Source organism: Dermacentor variabilis, chromosome 11 (assembly GCF_050947875.1).
Source record: "Dermacentor variabilis isolate Ectoservices chromosome 11, ASM5094787v1, whole genome shotgun sequence".
Taxonomy (NCBI): domain Eukaryota; kingdom Metazoa; phylum Arthropoda; class Arachnida; order Ixodida; family Ixodidae; genus Dermacentor; species Dermacentor variabilis.
In genome coordinates, this window is record NC_134578.1 from 76,519,885 (window position 1) to 76,535,315 (window position 15,431).

The following is a 15,431-nucleotide window of genomic DNA, read 5'->3' on the forward strand; positions in this document are numbered from 1 at the left end:
CTGAAAGGTCCGTGCTATCTTTAATATGCTGCCTTGGTGTGATATCGCCCCTTCAAGAACGACCATTAGAAACTGCTGTTTACCGCGACATGAATGAAGGCGTGAATGGAAGTTGCTAGATTGTCCTGAAAGAGACGGATAGTATGATTAACGAGTTCACCTACTTATAATACAAGCACCGGTTCCATGGTTCTCCTTTCACATCCTCGCTTATAGAAAAACGGCGGACAGAGAGTGGATTAAGGGAACAGAAAAATGACAATGCGATAGACGAATATGGGAGCACCTGTAATATGAAATGACAGCAGTCCGAATAAACACAAGTTGGCGCAAGCAATCCACTCACTATATATCTATATATATATATATATATATATCATCATCAGCCTAGTTACGCCCACTGCAGGGCAAAGGCCTCTCCCATACTTCTCCAACTACCCCGGTCATGTACAAATTGTGGCCATGTTGTCCCTGCAAACGTCTTAATTTCATCCGCCCACCTAACTTTCTGCCGCCCCCTGCTACGCTTCCCTTCCCTTGGAATCCAGTCCGTAACCCTTAATGACCATCGGTTATCTTCCCTCCTCATTACATGTCCTGCCCATGCCCATTTCTTTTTCTTGATTTCAACTAAGATGTCGTTTACCCGCGTTTGTTGCCTCACCCAATCTGCTCTTTTCTTATCCCTTAACGTTACACCCATCATTATTCTTTCCATAGCTCGTTGCGTCGTCCTCAATTTCAGCAGAACCCTTTTCGTAAGCCTCCAGGTTTCTGCCCCATATGTGAGTACTAGTAACACACAGCTGTTATACACTTTCCTTTTGAGGGATAGTGTCAACCTGCTGTTCATGATTTGAGAATGCCTGCCAAACGCACCCCAGCCCATTCTTATTCTTCTGGTTATTTCAGTCCCATGATCCGGATCCGTGGTCACTACCTGCCCTAAGTAGATGTATTCCCTTACCACTTCCAGTGCTTCGCTACCTATCGTAAACTGCTGTTCTCTTCCGAGACTGTTAAACAATACTTTAGTTTTCTGCAGATTAATTTTCAGACCCACCCTTCTGCTTTGCCTCTCCAGGTCAGTGAGCATGCATTGCAATTGGTCTCCTGAGTTACTAAGCAAGGCAATATCATCAGCGAATCACAAGTTGCTAAGGTATTCTCCATCAACTTTTATCCCCAATTCTTCCCACTCCAGGCCTCTGAATACCTCCTGTAAACATGCTGTGAACAGCATTGGAGATATCGTATCTCCCTGTCTGACGCCTTTCTTTATAGGGATTTTGTTGCTTTCTTTGTGGAGGACTACGGTGGCTGTGGAGCCGCTATAGATATCTTCCAGTATTTTTAAATATGGCTCATCTACACCCTGATTCCGTAATGCCTCCATGACTGCTGGGGTTTCGACTGAATCAAACGCTTTCTCGTAATCAATGAAAGCTATATATAAGGGTTGGTTATATTCTGCACATTTCTCTATCACTTGATTGACAGTGTGAATATGGTCTATTGTTGAGTAGCCTTTACGGAATCCTGCCTGTTCCTTTGGTTGACAGAAGTCTAATGTGTTCCTGATTCTATTTGCGATTACCTTAGTAAATACTTTGTAGGCAACGGACAGTAAGCTGATCGGTCTATAATTTTTCAAGTCTTTGGCGTCCCCTTTCTTATGGATTAGGATTATGTTAGCGTTCTTCCAAGATTCCGGTACGCTCGAGGTTATGAGGCATTGCGTATACAGGGTGGCCAGTTTCTCTAGAACAATCTGACCACCATCCTTCAACAAATCTGCTGTTACCTGATCCTCCCCAGCTGCCTTCCCCCTTTGCATAGCTCCTAAGGCTTTCTTTAGTTCTTCTGGCGTTACCTGTGGGATTTCGAATTCCCCTAGGCTATTCTCTCTTCCACTATCGTCGTGGGTGCCACTGGTACTGTATAAATCTCCATAGAACTCCTCAGCCACTTGAACTATCTCATCCATATTAGTAATGATATTGCCGGCTTTGTCTCTTAACGCACACATCTGATTCTTGCCTATTCCTAGTTTCTTCTTCACTGTTTTTAGGCTTCCTCCGTTCCTGAGAGCCTGTTCAATTCTATCCATATTATAGTTTCTGATGTCCGCTGTCTTACGCTTGTTGATTAACTTAGAAAGTTCTGCCAGTTCTATTCTAGCTGTAGGGTTAGAGGCTTTCATACATTGGCGTTTCTTGATCAGATCTTTCGTCTCCTGCGATAGCTTACTGGTTTCCTGTATAACGGCGTTACCACTGACTTCTATTGCGCACTCCTTAATGATGCCCATGAGATTGTCGTTCATTGCTGCAACACTAAGGTCCTCTTCCTCAGTTAAAGCCGAGTACCTGTCCTGCAGCTTGATCCGGAATTCCTCTAGTTTACCTCTTACCGCTAACTCATTGATTGGCTTCTTGTGTACCAGTTTCTTCCGTTCCCTCCTCAAGTCTAGGCTAATTCGAGTTCTTACCAGCTTTTTTTCTACATGGCGAACAGCAAGAAATCATGTCAGCTCACGAGTACGTACTCTTTGAACACTGGTATTTGACCCAAGTGCTTTGACATTCGCCATCAACCTAGTCCTTGTCGAAAGAACTCGTGGATAGAAGTATGGCGTGATGCCATTTCACCAGACAGTGCACTTGCGAGTGGGGTTCATGGGAGCGCCTATGGGGCAGTTGAAGGCAGTCGAGAACTTGGCGAAGTTCTTAAGAGGAATGTTGACTCGTAGTTTGCCGGGTATCTCACTGAAATTCAGCTTACGCTTCCAGACATCGCTGTTCGGATTGTCGCACAGTCCCACGGCATAGAGGACGAAAAACAGTTGCTCCATGCTGAGCTGCCGCCCGTCCAACGAGACCTTCAGCCTGTCGGCACCGTCCTGGGACAAGAGTGCTTTCATGTACATGTCGTAAAGCGGCCCAATGATGGCGTTGTCTGCGATGTTTTCATCCAGTCTTAACCGTGCCTCGAAGTTGTCCCCTATGAGGTCGGCAATGTCGACGTAGTACTGGTCCTGGAAGCAGAGCTCGAGCTGCGAGAACTTGCTGATCTCGTCGGCGTTCCACCAAGTGGCCACAGCGAGGTTGTGGTCTACGGTGGCCCCGCGCCTATCCACGGCCCCGAACATGCCTCGGAAGATTTCAGCGAGTATAAGTGGAAAGAATATAGGGTCGATGTTCTTAGTAATGTCGTTGAGGAAGGCAATGCTCGCGTGTGGAATGAAGAGCATGTTGCGACCGAAGAAGTACTCGTGTCCTGGTGAAAGGGCGGTGTGGTCATACCTGGCGTCGAAGTCCTCCTTCGGAGGCCTGGTCTCCCAGTAGACGTTCATGGTTCCGGCTTGAATCTCACGGAAGCTTTCGACTAGGTGGCTTGAATCAAGGGGCTGAGCATTGAAGCTGTAATAGCTGGCGATGGTGTTAACATCGTCTGTGCTGCCGAGAAATACAACGCGCATGTTCTCGATCTTGTCGACGCCAATGCCGATCGCCGAGCGGTCCAGCCAAGAAGAAGACGAAAGTAGGCGATCCGTCATGCTGCTCTTGAGATGCACTTCGAGGTTAGACATACTGTAGTCGTAGTGCTTCAAAAGTAACGTGGAGTTGTTCTTGCTGAAGGTCATGCGGCCAAAAAAGCGCATGCCGTGCTTGTACAGTCGCTCTAGCAGGTGCATGCAGGCTTGACGCCGCTCTGGGACAAACTCCAGGTAGTTGTCGTGGCTCAAACGCAGCAGAGGGCTGGCGGACTTGGCCAACAACGGGGACACATGCACTACGATGCGGTAGCCCACGTAGTTCAAAAGGGCAACCATGTCCGTTTCGTCAAGTATGGCGGCAAGCTTGGTGACGTAGTCATGGTTCATAACGGCCACGGACGTGTCGCTTTCGAATGTCTCTATGTCTTGAAACAGGATATTGAGGTACGCTTTCCAGTCCCACTTCCCCTTGCTGTCGAGCTGTCCAACGCTTTTCATTCTGTCTGGAAACTCGATGAAGCGTGGTGCCGACATTATGTGGTGGAGCTCCGTCTCAAGGTGGGCTATAGCTTCCGCTTGCTCGGCAACATCTTGCGCCTTGTCGAAGAGTGACAACGCGAGAGTTACCTTTTGAGTAAAATTTTTCGATGGCTCATCGAGGTACGCAAGGTTGTATCTCTTCAGCGTTAGGCTAGGTACGCTGATGTGGACAGTGTATGCGCGATCATCCTCGAAGGGCCTGCGAAGGGACACTCTAGCGAAAGGGAAGACACCGAGGTCTCGGTCCACGAAAGCCGATACCGCGACGATGTTTGAACCCCGCGGAGCCCTTTTGTAGGGCCAATTACCAAGGTTGTATTCTTCCAGGAGAGCTCTCAGGGACGTGAGGTTTTTATCATCTTTCTCTTCGGATTGGCACTTGGGGAGCAAAGAGATGGCCTGATGGAGGAAGACGCCGGGGTACTTGTGGTAACGCTCCTCATTCTCTTTGAGGTAATCCCGAAAGAACCTCTCGATGTCCATCATCATCATGCCTGCCGCCCGCTCCCTGTATGCTCTGGACAGCAGGTCCAGGTCGCGAGACGCCCACTGTCGGGAGCAGACGTGACCGTAGAAGTCCACGCACGGGTTTACGACCGGGTCTATTCGGCCTCGCAAGTAGTTCTCGGTCCATAGACACACATCGCTCCGGCAGCTGGACTTGGATGGCACAACTTTCCTTTCTTGCTTGACCAAGTAGCGGCTGTCCACCTCGTGTAGTGAGCCGCTTTCGCCGACGCCGGTGACTGACGCGTTTCCCCAGTGTCGCAGGAATGCCATGGTGTGCTTGAAAAGCGCCATTAGGGCGTCGCCCGGTTGAAACTTGTAGGCGGTAATGGTCACTCCCGCGATGACCACGATGAGGCCAATGCTGCATACGGCCATGTATGGCAGGCGTCGGGGAGAGCGGGGCGCCAGCACTTGCGACCGCGACCGTGTTTGGACAGTCTTGCATTTAGAGTCTGACGGCGGCGCCACCTCAGACAGCTCTGCGGAGCGCGAGCAATCAGAAAGAGGCTGCTCTCCACGGTCGTCCTGTACGTCGCCGTCTCTGTCGTCGGCGATCAGAGACATTGTCGTGTAGCGCAGGCCTAGCTGATCGAGGCTGAAGCTTCTTCTTCTTCTGTGGCTTGTGCCCATGATGCCATCACTTGGCACGTGATGCCGATGATGACGTCAGGAACTGTGGCTCATACCAACCGCGGGGGTACCTTCTGAAAATCGGCCGTCGTGTACGGAGAGATTTTCTGGCCTCTTAGCTTTGCAAGAGAAGTAAGAAACGAATAAATAAACAAAGAAACACGAAATTAAGAAACATCTGAATCGCATGAGCTATCCCGCTCATTTTGCCTTCTGTGCACGAATAGATCTTTAACACTCTGCCGAATAACCTGTGCCAGCAGTAGCAGACGAAAACTGCAACTGTTGTCACGTACGGGCAAATAACGGTTTTTAACTCGGTGTGACTTCGCTGATTTTAGCTTGAGAGGCAATCTTAAGTTCTACAGCGCTAAGTCCATAGGTATTCTCAAATTTATTCATCATTATAAATTGAAATTCTCCATCCATTTTTTTGGTCAAACCGCCATAGTGGGGAGGAGCCACATAGTTGATAGACAACAACAACAACAACAACAACAACAACAACAACAACAACAACAACAACAACAACAACAACAACAACAACAACTTTGAAGATCTCTGCGACAAACACTTCCGGTGCGTTAGCTGCCGTCGAGAGCACTGCTTGGCTAGAAGTGTCTTTTTGTGATTCGCCGCGTGTCAGGTTTGTTTACTCGCCACGAGGATTGTCTCCTTTCGACATGGCTCTCGCAACGGGCGCTTCGGCAGCCGGGGCGAGGCGCTTTTGTCTTGACAGCACCATTATTGGAAAACTCATATCGGTGTATCTGGCGCGGGCCGCTGCAGACTGGCGTGCTACGTAGAGTTTCATACAATAATTGCTAGAGGGAACTCTGGCGCTGGTATCTACGGGAGCTGCAATCGGGGCGGTTCAGCTAGCGTGCGAATTTGAAGGTTCGTCATTCTGAACAATGTGCTTTGTATTACATATTTAAACCAACAGTATTAGGGTTGTCCGACGGCAGCAATCGTGCACAGGACCTGTAGCACAGCTAGAAGCCTGATATTGCAACCATTAGGCCGCGGGCTCATGCATCGACAAGCAGCACGTATGATCGCTTTGAAATTAAGGACAGTTAAGACAGACAAAGCGTAATAAACAAAGGCACAAGAACGTATGAATCCACAAGTACGAAGATTAGACAAGTCCAGGTATTTCACATCATTCCAATGGTGACTGAACGATCGCAGCGTCAGAGTTCTATCTAGTAATTATTGCATGAAACTATATGGGCGTGCTATTCTGGACATAGCAATAGTCCTTGATATTGTAGAATTTTCCATCTTGTCAGCTCTGACATTTCCAGTCTAACGTTGATCTCGACAGCAGGGGTCGCTACGGTATAGTTGACGAAGAGTCGCACTTGCACTCTAAGCCTTAGTCTCGCGTGGTCCACAAACTTTTGCGGTAGACTGTGCATCTCTCAGCACCATATCTATATTCCTACAAAACGAGGGGAGATTGTTGAAAAAAAGGCGCGGCGATGTATTTCGCACGCGACCGCAAAATGACACAGTATCGTATCCTGTCGTTTTCTGTGTTACCCATACGAGAGTTTGCGCTGTTTTTTTATGAACAACGTTGGCAAACCAAAGCATGCAGTTTTGCGCATATGTGAAGTGTAGAAGTATAGCTAATAAAAAATGCTTGAGCTACGGTATTCAGCTGCCCTACTTGAATGGCATTGCAGGGTCATGTTCATTGTCGATGATTATCTTCATCACACGTCGCAATCCATTATAATGGAATGGATAATTTTTTTAAGCGCTGTTAAAAATTTCTTTTTGTTTTATTGTGCACAATAGTTCTTAATAAATGATAATAACGTGCACAAATGCACTAGGTGGAGTAATCTGTTTGTCTCTTGCTCTATAATTAGTGCTACTTGCCATGACAGTTCTTTGAGTTCCCATTGATTCGTTGCTATTATTTCACTCGAGCCTTTCTGGTGTGTCATCTTGTTGGTTTCTCTTTCTTTCTCTTGTTCGTAATTTCCATTTGTATGTTTTCAATATCCTTTCCTAATGAAGTGCATGTCAAGCGTAGCGGCCCTTTACCGCCCCTATGCGAGCCTGGTGATTCCCTGGTTTCGTTTTCTGTTCGATCTTACATTTCCTTGTTACAAAGAAAGAGAAGCTGTCCGGAGTCGAATTCGAATCAAGGCCCGGAAGTCCCGGAAGGAACATTGGACCGCTCGGCCACCCTGACTGGACGTGAACTGAGAGAGAGAGAGAAGTGGTTCTTTATGAGGAAGGGAAAAGTTGACACTGTCTTCTGCAGCCCTTGAGGGAACACGGCTCAGTGCCAAACCAGAGCAGTGCTAATCCCACTGCTCTTTCCTTCGCCAGTCCAAAATATGTGAGCCACTGTAAGAAGTGGAATTCGAACCCGTACCCGGAAGGCCTTAACGCAGCGCTTTTGATCGTTCGGCTAACATGACTTTTCAATTTCTTGATTTCTGAATATTTCCACTTACAATAGAGAAGAATTCACGACTTGGAATCAAACAAACGCACACTTGATTACATTGTTCTATAAGGAGATTGGTTCTTCGTGGCGTGTTGTTGGATTGGTAAGGTTCTTATGTTGGCAACTCATCAAACATAAGTAACCATTCTGCGACAATTCTGCCCTGAAGACATCTGAGATGTACATAATGCCCTGCTTAAATTGCACTTTTTCCGGCTGCGGTTTAACATGCTCGTGTCTTACATCCATACGCGTCTTTCATATGCTAAATATTAAGGGGTTTTACGTGCCAAAACCAGTTTCTGATTATGAGGCACGCCCTAGTGGAGGACTCCGGAAATTTTCACCACCAGGGGTTCCTTAACGTGCACCTAAATCTAAGTATACGAGTGTTTTCGCATTCCGCGCCCATCGATATGCGGCCGCCGTGGCCGGGATTCGATCCCGCGACCTCGTACTCAGCAGCCCAACACCATAGCCACTGAGCAACCACGGCGGGTCTTTCATATGCTGTGCGTTTTCAACGACATCAGCAAATCACAAAGTATGACCCCTGTCTGGTCAAAGGGCAAGAATCGAATCCCGTAAGGCGCAAGCGAAACTTCCTTTTTGAGTGTCCTCTGTAAGATGCCCTTCCCTCCCCCCACCCCCTTCTAGGAAAACAGAGCCAGAGCAGTCTAAAAAATATGTTCGATAGTTTTGGGTTTGTAACATATTTAAAATTAAGTACTCCAAAAATAAACAAAACTTTATTTCGGCCAACATTTTACAGGGAACGTGCCGGTGGGCAGTAGGAAGAAAAACGTCTTAGTGGATGCTCGGACAGACCTCTTCTTGAAGCGCTTTGTTTGGTTTAGCTTTCAATAAGACCACTGTGGCCAATCACCCTCGTGGGTACGAGCCATGTTTTGGGGCAGCAGCACCAACAAAACAACATTAACGCGATTCACAACATCACGTTCTGGTTCTAATACATAAATGGAGTGACAGCAAGGCACAGGACACACAAGATCAAGCAAGTTTCTATACAATTTCTTTGGAAGACAGACGAGATCTATTCAGTAGAAAAGTTTTTTTTCAGTAAGCGAAACACATCAATGACTTTCTCCATAGAGAGAGACAGAGGAAAGGGGAAAGGCAGGGAGGTTAACCAGAGGGGAAGGTCCGGTTTGCTGCCCTACGCTGGGGAAACAGGGGAGAGGGAGTTAAAGTGATAAAAAAGTAGAGATAAAGAAAGAAAGGAGCACTGACATACAATCACAGTCGGTCACTGTCACCGCATATTATCACCGCACAGCACATTAGCACTTGCAGCACTATGAACCATCTGTTCATGCTACAGCCGCTTGTCCAATTCTGTTGCCCTTAAAAATTGCAAGACTTTCTCCATAAATAATTTCACCGCAATATGCTCGGCAGATTATGATTACACTATATACTCCGGTAACGTATTACTAAAAAATTCACATGAAAAAAAGAAGAAACTCGGGAGGAAACCATCGCCTTGATATCTTAAGAAAAAGAACCGCGGAACATCCTGCTGAGAAATAAATTTGACAACTCCTGCCCTTCATTTTTCAACGAAATGAAATAAGTTTAGACGACTAGTGCGGTCCCCATACGATCCCCAGATAAAAGCAGCAAACAGTATGTGTAACTTTTGCGTGCACACTCTTGCCATGCAGTCCTCTCGATGCATCTGGAACACACTTGTTACGACAAACATATTACGCACAGTTGCACGTGTAAAAATCGAAAAATCGCCTCCGCCCCGCTTTGTTGTTTGCGATCAAACACGTTCGAATTCATCCGTCCATTGTTCTTTGGTTTCGCGACAGTATGGAGGCGGGACACCAAGGTATTAAACGAAGGACGATTGTCACACATACGTATATCATAATAAGCATACCAGCAAGTAGTGACGCGTATTCCGCGAAGACAGAAATCAATATCAGTAACCTTTATACCTTCAAATTGTGTCGCCCGCGCGTCCAGTTCACCGTGTCAGAATCCTAGGCCATTTTCGCCGACTAATGGCGCTGCCAGTTAAGATGCAAAACGTTTTTGCTTCGTTAATAGCACTTTCGATGCTTCCTTGATTTTGGCGGACGATGGCGGTGTCGCCTGCGTATGATGGCACTTTAATTTCGTGCGGCGATGGCCGCATACCTCTTCGTTGTTGAAAAATTTTAAACAGAACAGTTCAATATATTGAACCGTTCTGGCTGGGCATATAGGCCGAGCATTCTTGGCAACACACCAGACTTTACTGATATTGCTTTACTAAGTTTATTGTGAACAATAAGCTTACCAGTGTAGTTCTTATACGCCATTTTTGCTCATTCACTAATCACACTGTCTACGCTAATTATTTTTAACAGTACGAACATAAGGCCAGTGCGGCTCCGTCAACAGCTTTCTCTAAATCTAATTGCACCATTTATATGTTCTTGGAATACCTATAACAACTTTCCAGTACCATTCTGACGGTACATATAATTGTGAAAAGGGTTCTTCCTTTAATACCGCACGTTTGACGGGGGCCAGCTACAGTTTTAACTGCTTACTGAAGTGTTCTTGTTATTACTATTATGTAAATATCTTCTGGCCTACGTTTGTCAAACTTATGAGACGATAAGACTCTACTTCTTGCAATTTCTGAGGTTGATTGGTTTTGGTATTACTACTACGTGACTTGTTTTGAATGATGGAGGCATTTGTTTATTATGATAGGCTTCTGCTCTATATAACATGGCAATGTAATTTTGCTACTTGATTCTTAATGATATTATAGAACGCTGATCCAAGGCCACCCAGCCCAGCCGTCTCGTCTTCGCCGAAATCTTGAACTTATTGATTAATTTCATATGCAGTGACTGATTTTTCAAGCCCTATTTCACTATCCTCATCGAGCCTTGGCACTAGTTTAACATAATCGCTTACGAATTCATCTTTTCATTTTGGCCATCTTTCGATGCCAAGGAAATTACACCATCGCTCTACAAATGCTTTTCAGTGGCGCTTTCATCCGCCGAGACCTTGTTCTCATATTAAGTTTTTCTTATTTCGTCCTTCGCTGCATATGTTCTTCCCCTATCGCCCTCTTAGTTTGTATTTCGCCTAAGCCTCTCTGAACGCGCGTAAATGACGACATCTTTACGTCTTTCTTCTATGCATTCCATCTGTCTTTTGAGGTCCTTGAATTCACTATTGAACGACTCGGTGTTGTAGTCTCTGCGTTCAAAAGGAAATAAAGTGTACATTGTAGTTAGTTCTTTTTCTCTTTATTTTTTTGCCCATCTTTCTTTTGATTACCCAGAAAATATAATGGCCCAGAACGCCTATGTATGCCCCAGAATATATAGTGATGGTCAAAAGACCATCATACAATGATGGCCTAAAAATGATCTATAACTGACGATGCGTACACCATGCAGCACAGAAAAGCTACAAGAAATTAGTGAAGGCAAGGCGCGGAAGGCCAGGACTCAAGAAGAACACAAACGAAAGGACCGGCGCCACTCACAACTAAGTTTATTTCCGCAACAAGCCTGCCTTACCTAAGTTAATCAAGCCGAGTCACACACGAAACTTTAGAAGTACAATACAGCAATCTATCGACCACTCAGGAATCATATCTGGCACAAAATATCAAATGAGCAAACAAGAACCACACGTGGAGCAGCACGGGAAGCAATCAATCGAGTATAGTCTGTTCCAAGCCAACGGGGACAAAAAACGAGATATAAAATGTACCGTCTACGCTTCACTACCAAACTTTCCACAACATAACACACTTCAAACGCCTAAGGCCCAGTCAGTGATAAAACCCGCACGACTATGGGAATAATGACCAACTAATAAGTTGGAAAACACATGAATAAAGGCGTCGAAGTACAGCGTCTGCGTCAAAACCAAAATCTCTAATAGTCACTCACCTAAAAAATTGATAAAACATGTGACCGCGCGAAAAATGAACCATGGGACAAACAATGAAATGGACAGAACAGTTGAACGATAAAGGGTCTAAAGAACAGTGTCTGCGTCAAAAAAAAGAAAAAACACAACAAATCTTTAGAGCCACTAGAAAATCGTCAACAAAATAAAAACTAGTTAAATAAAAGGAAGACAGACCGAAAAACTTAAACGAAATCACTCTAACATGAGGCCTAAATGAAACCTAAAAAAGTTGTCTCCTTGTCACTAAGCACAATGGACGGCCTGCTGACGCATGTGTTTCCCTCTTTCTTGATGAAATAGGCTTCCACAATTTGTCTTTTCCAAACTTCAAAAATTTAGTTTTGTCAAACTGAGGGCGGCAATTAGTGCAGCCTCTGCAATGCTCTGTAAGGAAACTCCCTTCATTGTTGCGCAGATTGCGACAACGTTCCTTTGCACGCTCATTGAAACATCGACCGGTTTGTCTGTTATAGGTGCGACCACAGCTTAGAGGGATTTGGTAGAAGACACGTGTCCTGCATTCAGTGAACTTGTTCTGATGCTGAATTGAACAACCCAGGCGTTTTTCTCGGTTCATGGCGCAAAGCTTAGGCAACTTGCAAGGCGCCGAGAAGACAACCTGAACATTATGCCTGCTCGCCACTTTCTTAATGTTGTGCGATACCTTATGAAGGTACGGAATTACCGCAGCAGAACTGCGTGAAGCTGGCTCCCTGATAAGAGGCGGGTGCTTGAGTTTTTGGAGCATCGTTTCGCAGACAGCTGAAATCAGACATGGCGAGAAGCCTGCCTGTTGCAGTCGTCGTACTTTAGCGCTAAAGCTACTTGACACCAAATGGATGGAAGACTTCGTTAAAGCAGTTTGCAGAGAATTGGTAGCAATTGCACGCTTTACAATCTTGGAATGGGCGCTCTCGAACGGTAGCAGGCCTTTCAAAAAACGCGGATTGTGCATCCAGCAGATGCCTTCCTTTAGAAACACTAGCCTGATATCCAAAAACTGGAGTTGACCACTGTTCGGAACTTCCTTGGTAAACCTGAGACCCTGGCTGTGGTTCGAGAAGATAGTCATGGTTCTCTCAACGGTAGAATCTAATTCGTGCTCAGGGTCGTCCTTCAAAATGACCAAGAAATCATCAACATATCTGTAAATGGACACTACATGAGGATCACGAAGATTATTACTGATCTCAGCTCCTACAACAGATAGGAAGATATCGCAAAGGACAGGAGCTACAGAAGAACCGATGCATATCCCTTTCTTCTGCACATAAAAATTTCCTTCAAACAAAATGGCGGTTGAGTTCAGGTAGAACTCTAATAAGGAAGTGAGATTGTCCGCGCTTACACCTGCAGCATTCTGGAAATGGACTTCACCAGTTGATTGGATCTTGTCCCTGACCACCGCTAAGAGACCTTGGTGAGGGACCGAATAGAAGAGATCTTCAATGTCAATTGAGAACGCGTTGTATTCATGAGGCGGCAAGGTGTTCAGGTCCTTTTGCACTTCCAGAGAACTACTTACCAGGAAAGGGTCGTCGCTCACCACGTTTCCTAGATGTGTCTGAAGGTATCGGCTTACAAGACGTTGGCATGTTCCCCTTTCTGAAACAATGGTGCGCGACGGGCATCCAGGCTTGTGTGTCTTCACGCTGAAGAAGATCTCAAGAAACCTCCCTTTTTCATCCTTTGCCTTCTTGTGCAGGTTTTCTAAATTGATTTCTCCCAAAAGTTGAAAAGCCAGTCCTTTTTGCTGTCGAACCTTGAAATGCACTTGTTTGAAGTTCTTGTTTGTAGCAACCAAAGCTTTCTTACGAAAAACACCAGTCGGCATAACAGCAAAGCCACCCTCCTTATCGGCCTGTAGCACCACAAGGTCGTTTCCTTCAGATCATGTAAAATCCTCTGGAGGGGAGGCTTTCTCGGTGGAATGGATGCACCACTCGCCATCAGGAAGGAAACACCGTCACTTAAAATTATTTCTTTTTCTTCTTGGTTCTTTCCGCGGCTAGCCACTCTTCGCACCATGGCAAGCAACTTAGACGCCTCTATTCATGTTTTTTCCGTGTTATTAGTTGGTCATTATTCCCATAATCGTGCGGGTTTTGTCACTGACTGGGCCTTAGGCGTTTGAAGTGTGTTATGTTGTGGATATTTTGATAGTGTCGAGGTTTTATACTAGATCATAATTCTACATCAACCGCTGCAGAGCTTGTGGCTATTCGGGAAGCGATCTGCCACATCTGCGGGGAAAGACCTCAAGAGTGGTGCATTTTCACGGACTCAAAACCCGCGCCGCAAATTTTGGGATGCTTCCTGCGCCACACCGCATATCAAGTTCTGGCACTGCAGATCACCGAGCTACTTTCATGCGCTCAAGAAAAACACAACCGCATAGTGTTCCAGTGGATCCCGGGACACTGTGGGCCAACGGTAATGAGATGGCCGATGCTGCAGCAAGGCGCGCCCTCAGCAATGGCCTGCGAACTGTAGTGCCATTCTCCAGACCGGACATCACATGCCTCCTGTCGGAATTAATGAGGAGTGCGACGAGAAGATACTGGGCCCAGCCAGACGCTCGTCACGTCCGCCTTAAAAGGCTGGATCCCGATATGAAATTTCCTATTCTGCGTGGAATTCCACGCCCTCATACATGCCTGATACACAGACTGCGATTAAGCGTCGCCTTCACGTGCAAATATTTGCACATTATTGGACGGACAGACTCCCTGGACTGTTCAGTGTGTGGCGCTGTAGAGACTTTGACCATGTGCTCGTGGTGTGCCCTGAGTATGCGCGTGAAAGACTGACAATGGCAGATACCTTGAGACATTTACCCAATAGACGACTGTCGGAGGCCCTCTTGCTAGGCGCATGGCCACAGAGTTGGCAGACGACAGAGACAATGCGTGCTCTTTCACGTTTCCTAGGTGACATGGGCCTGGACTCACGCCTGTGATACCAGTTGTGTAATGTGTCCTTCACCTCATTCCTCCCATTATCATCCCCCATTGTGACCCTTTTTCTTCCCCTCTTCCCCTTCCCTTACGTAGAGTAGCAGGCCAGATGCTCCATTATCCGGCCGACCTCTCTACATTTAAAATACTTCTAGTTTGATAGTGAAGCGTAGGCGGTGCTTTTTATGCCTCGTTTTTTGTCTCCGTTGGCTTGGAAAAGACTATACTCGATTAATTGCTTCCCGTGTTGCTCCACGTGAGGTTCTTGTTTGCTCATTTGATATTTTGTGCCAGATATGATTCCAGAGTGGTCGATAGATTGCTGTATTGTACTTCAAAAGTATCGTGTGTGCCTCGGCTTGATTAACCTACGTAAGGCAGGCTTGTTGCAGAAATAAACTTAGTTGTGAGTGGAGCCGGTCCTGTCGTTTGTGTTCTTCTTCTTGAGTCCTGGTCTTCTGCGCCTTGCCTTTACTAATTAAACATGAACCAACTAGCCCAAGCAAGTTTTACCCTACAATAAAGTTATGCGCTCAATAGAGTGGCAACAATGAGCAACTTATGAAGAGGTGGTAGCGGTTTGGTTGACACTGTGAGGTCATACATGTCCCTCAAGTGACCAATAATTTGAGCATACAGAAATCCTTCGGTCATCCTGACGGGATGGAAAAGGCCGTAACATCGAAGCAGGGCATATTGCAATTTCCACGAGTAGAGAAGAAAATATCTTTAAAATAAAATAAAATTAAATCCTGGGGTTTCACGTGCCATCGCCAGCGCAGATTATGAGACACCTCGAGGCTCAAGAGTGCAGTGCGATAGCCACTGGGTGGAACTAAAAGAAGTGCCAAGGATGTGATTC

At 46.1% G+C, this 15,431-nt stretch overlaps 1 protein-coding gene across 1 annotated transcript; it reads right to left on the reverse strand.

The window, feature by feature from the left end:
* Positions 1-2,575: 2,575 nt before the first annotated feature.
* LOC142563338 (neprilysin-1-like) lies at positions 2,576-5,179 on the reverse strand. Its single transcript, XM_075673898.1, has one exon. It carries the CDS (start codon positions 5,177-5,179, stop codon positions 2,648-2,650), a length of 2,532 nt encoding a protein of 843 aa, XP_075530013.1. The 3' UTR covers positions 2,576-2,647.
* Between the last annotated feature and the right edge of the window lie 10,252 nt (positions 5,180-15,431).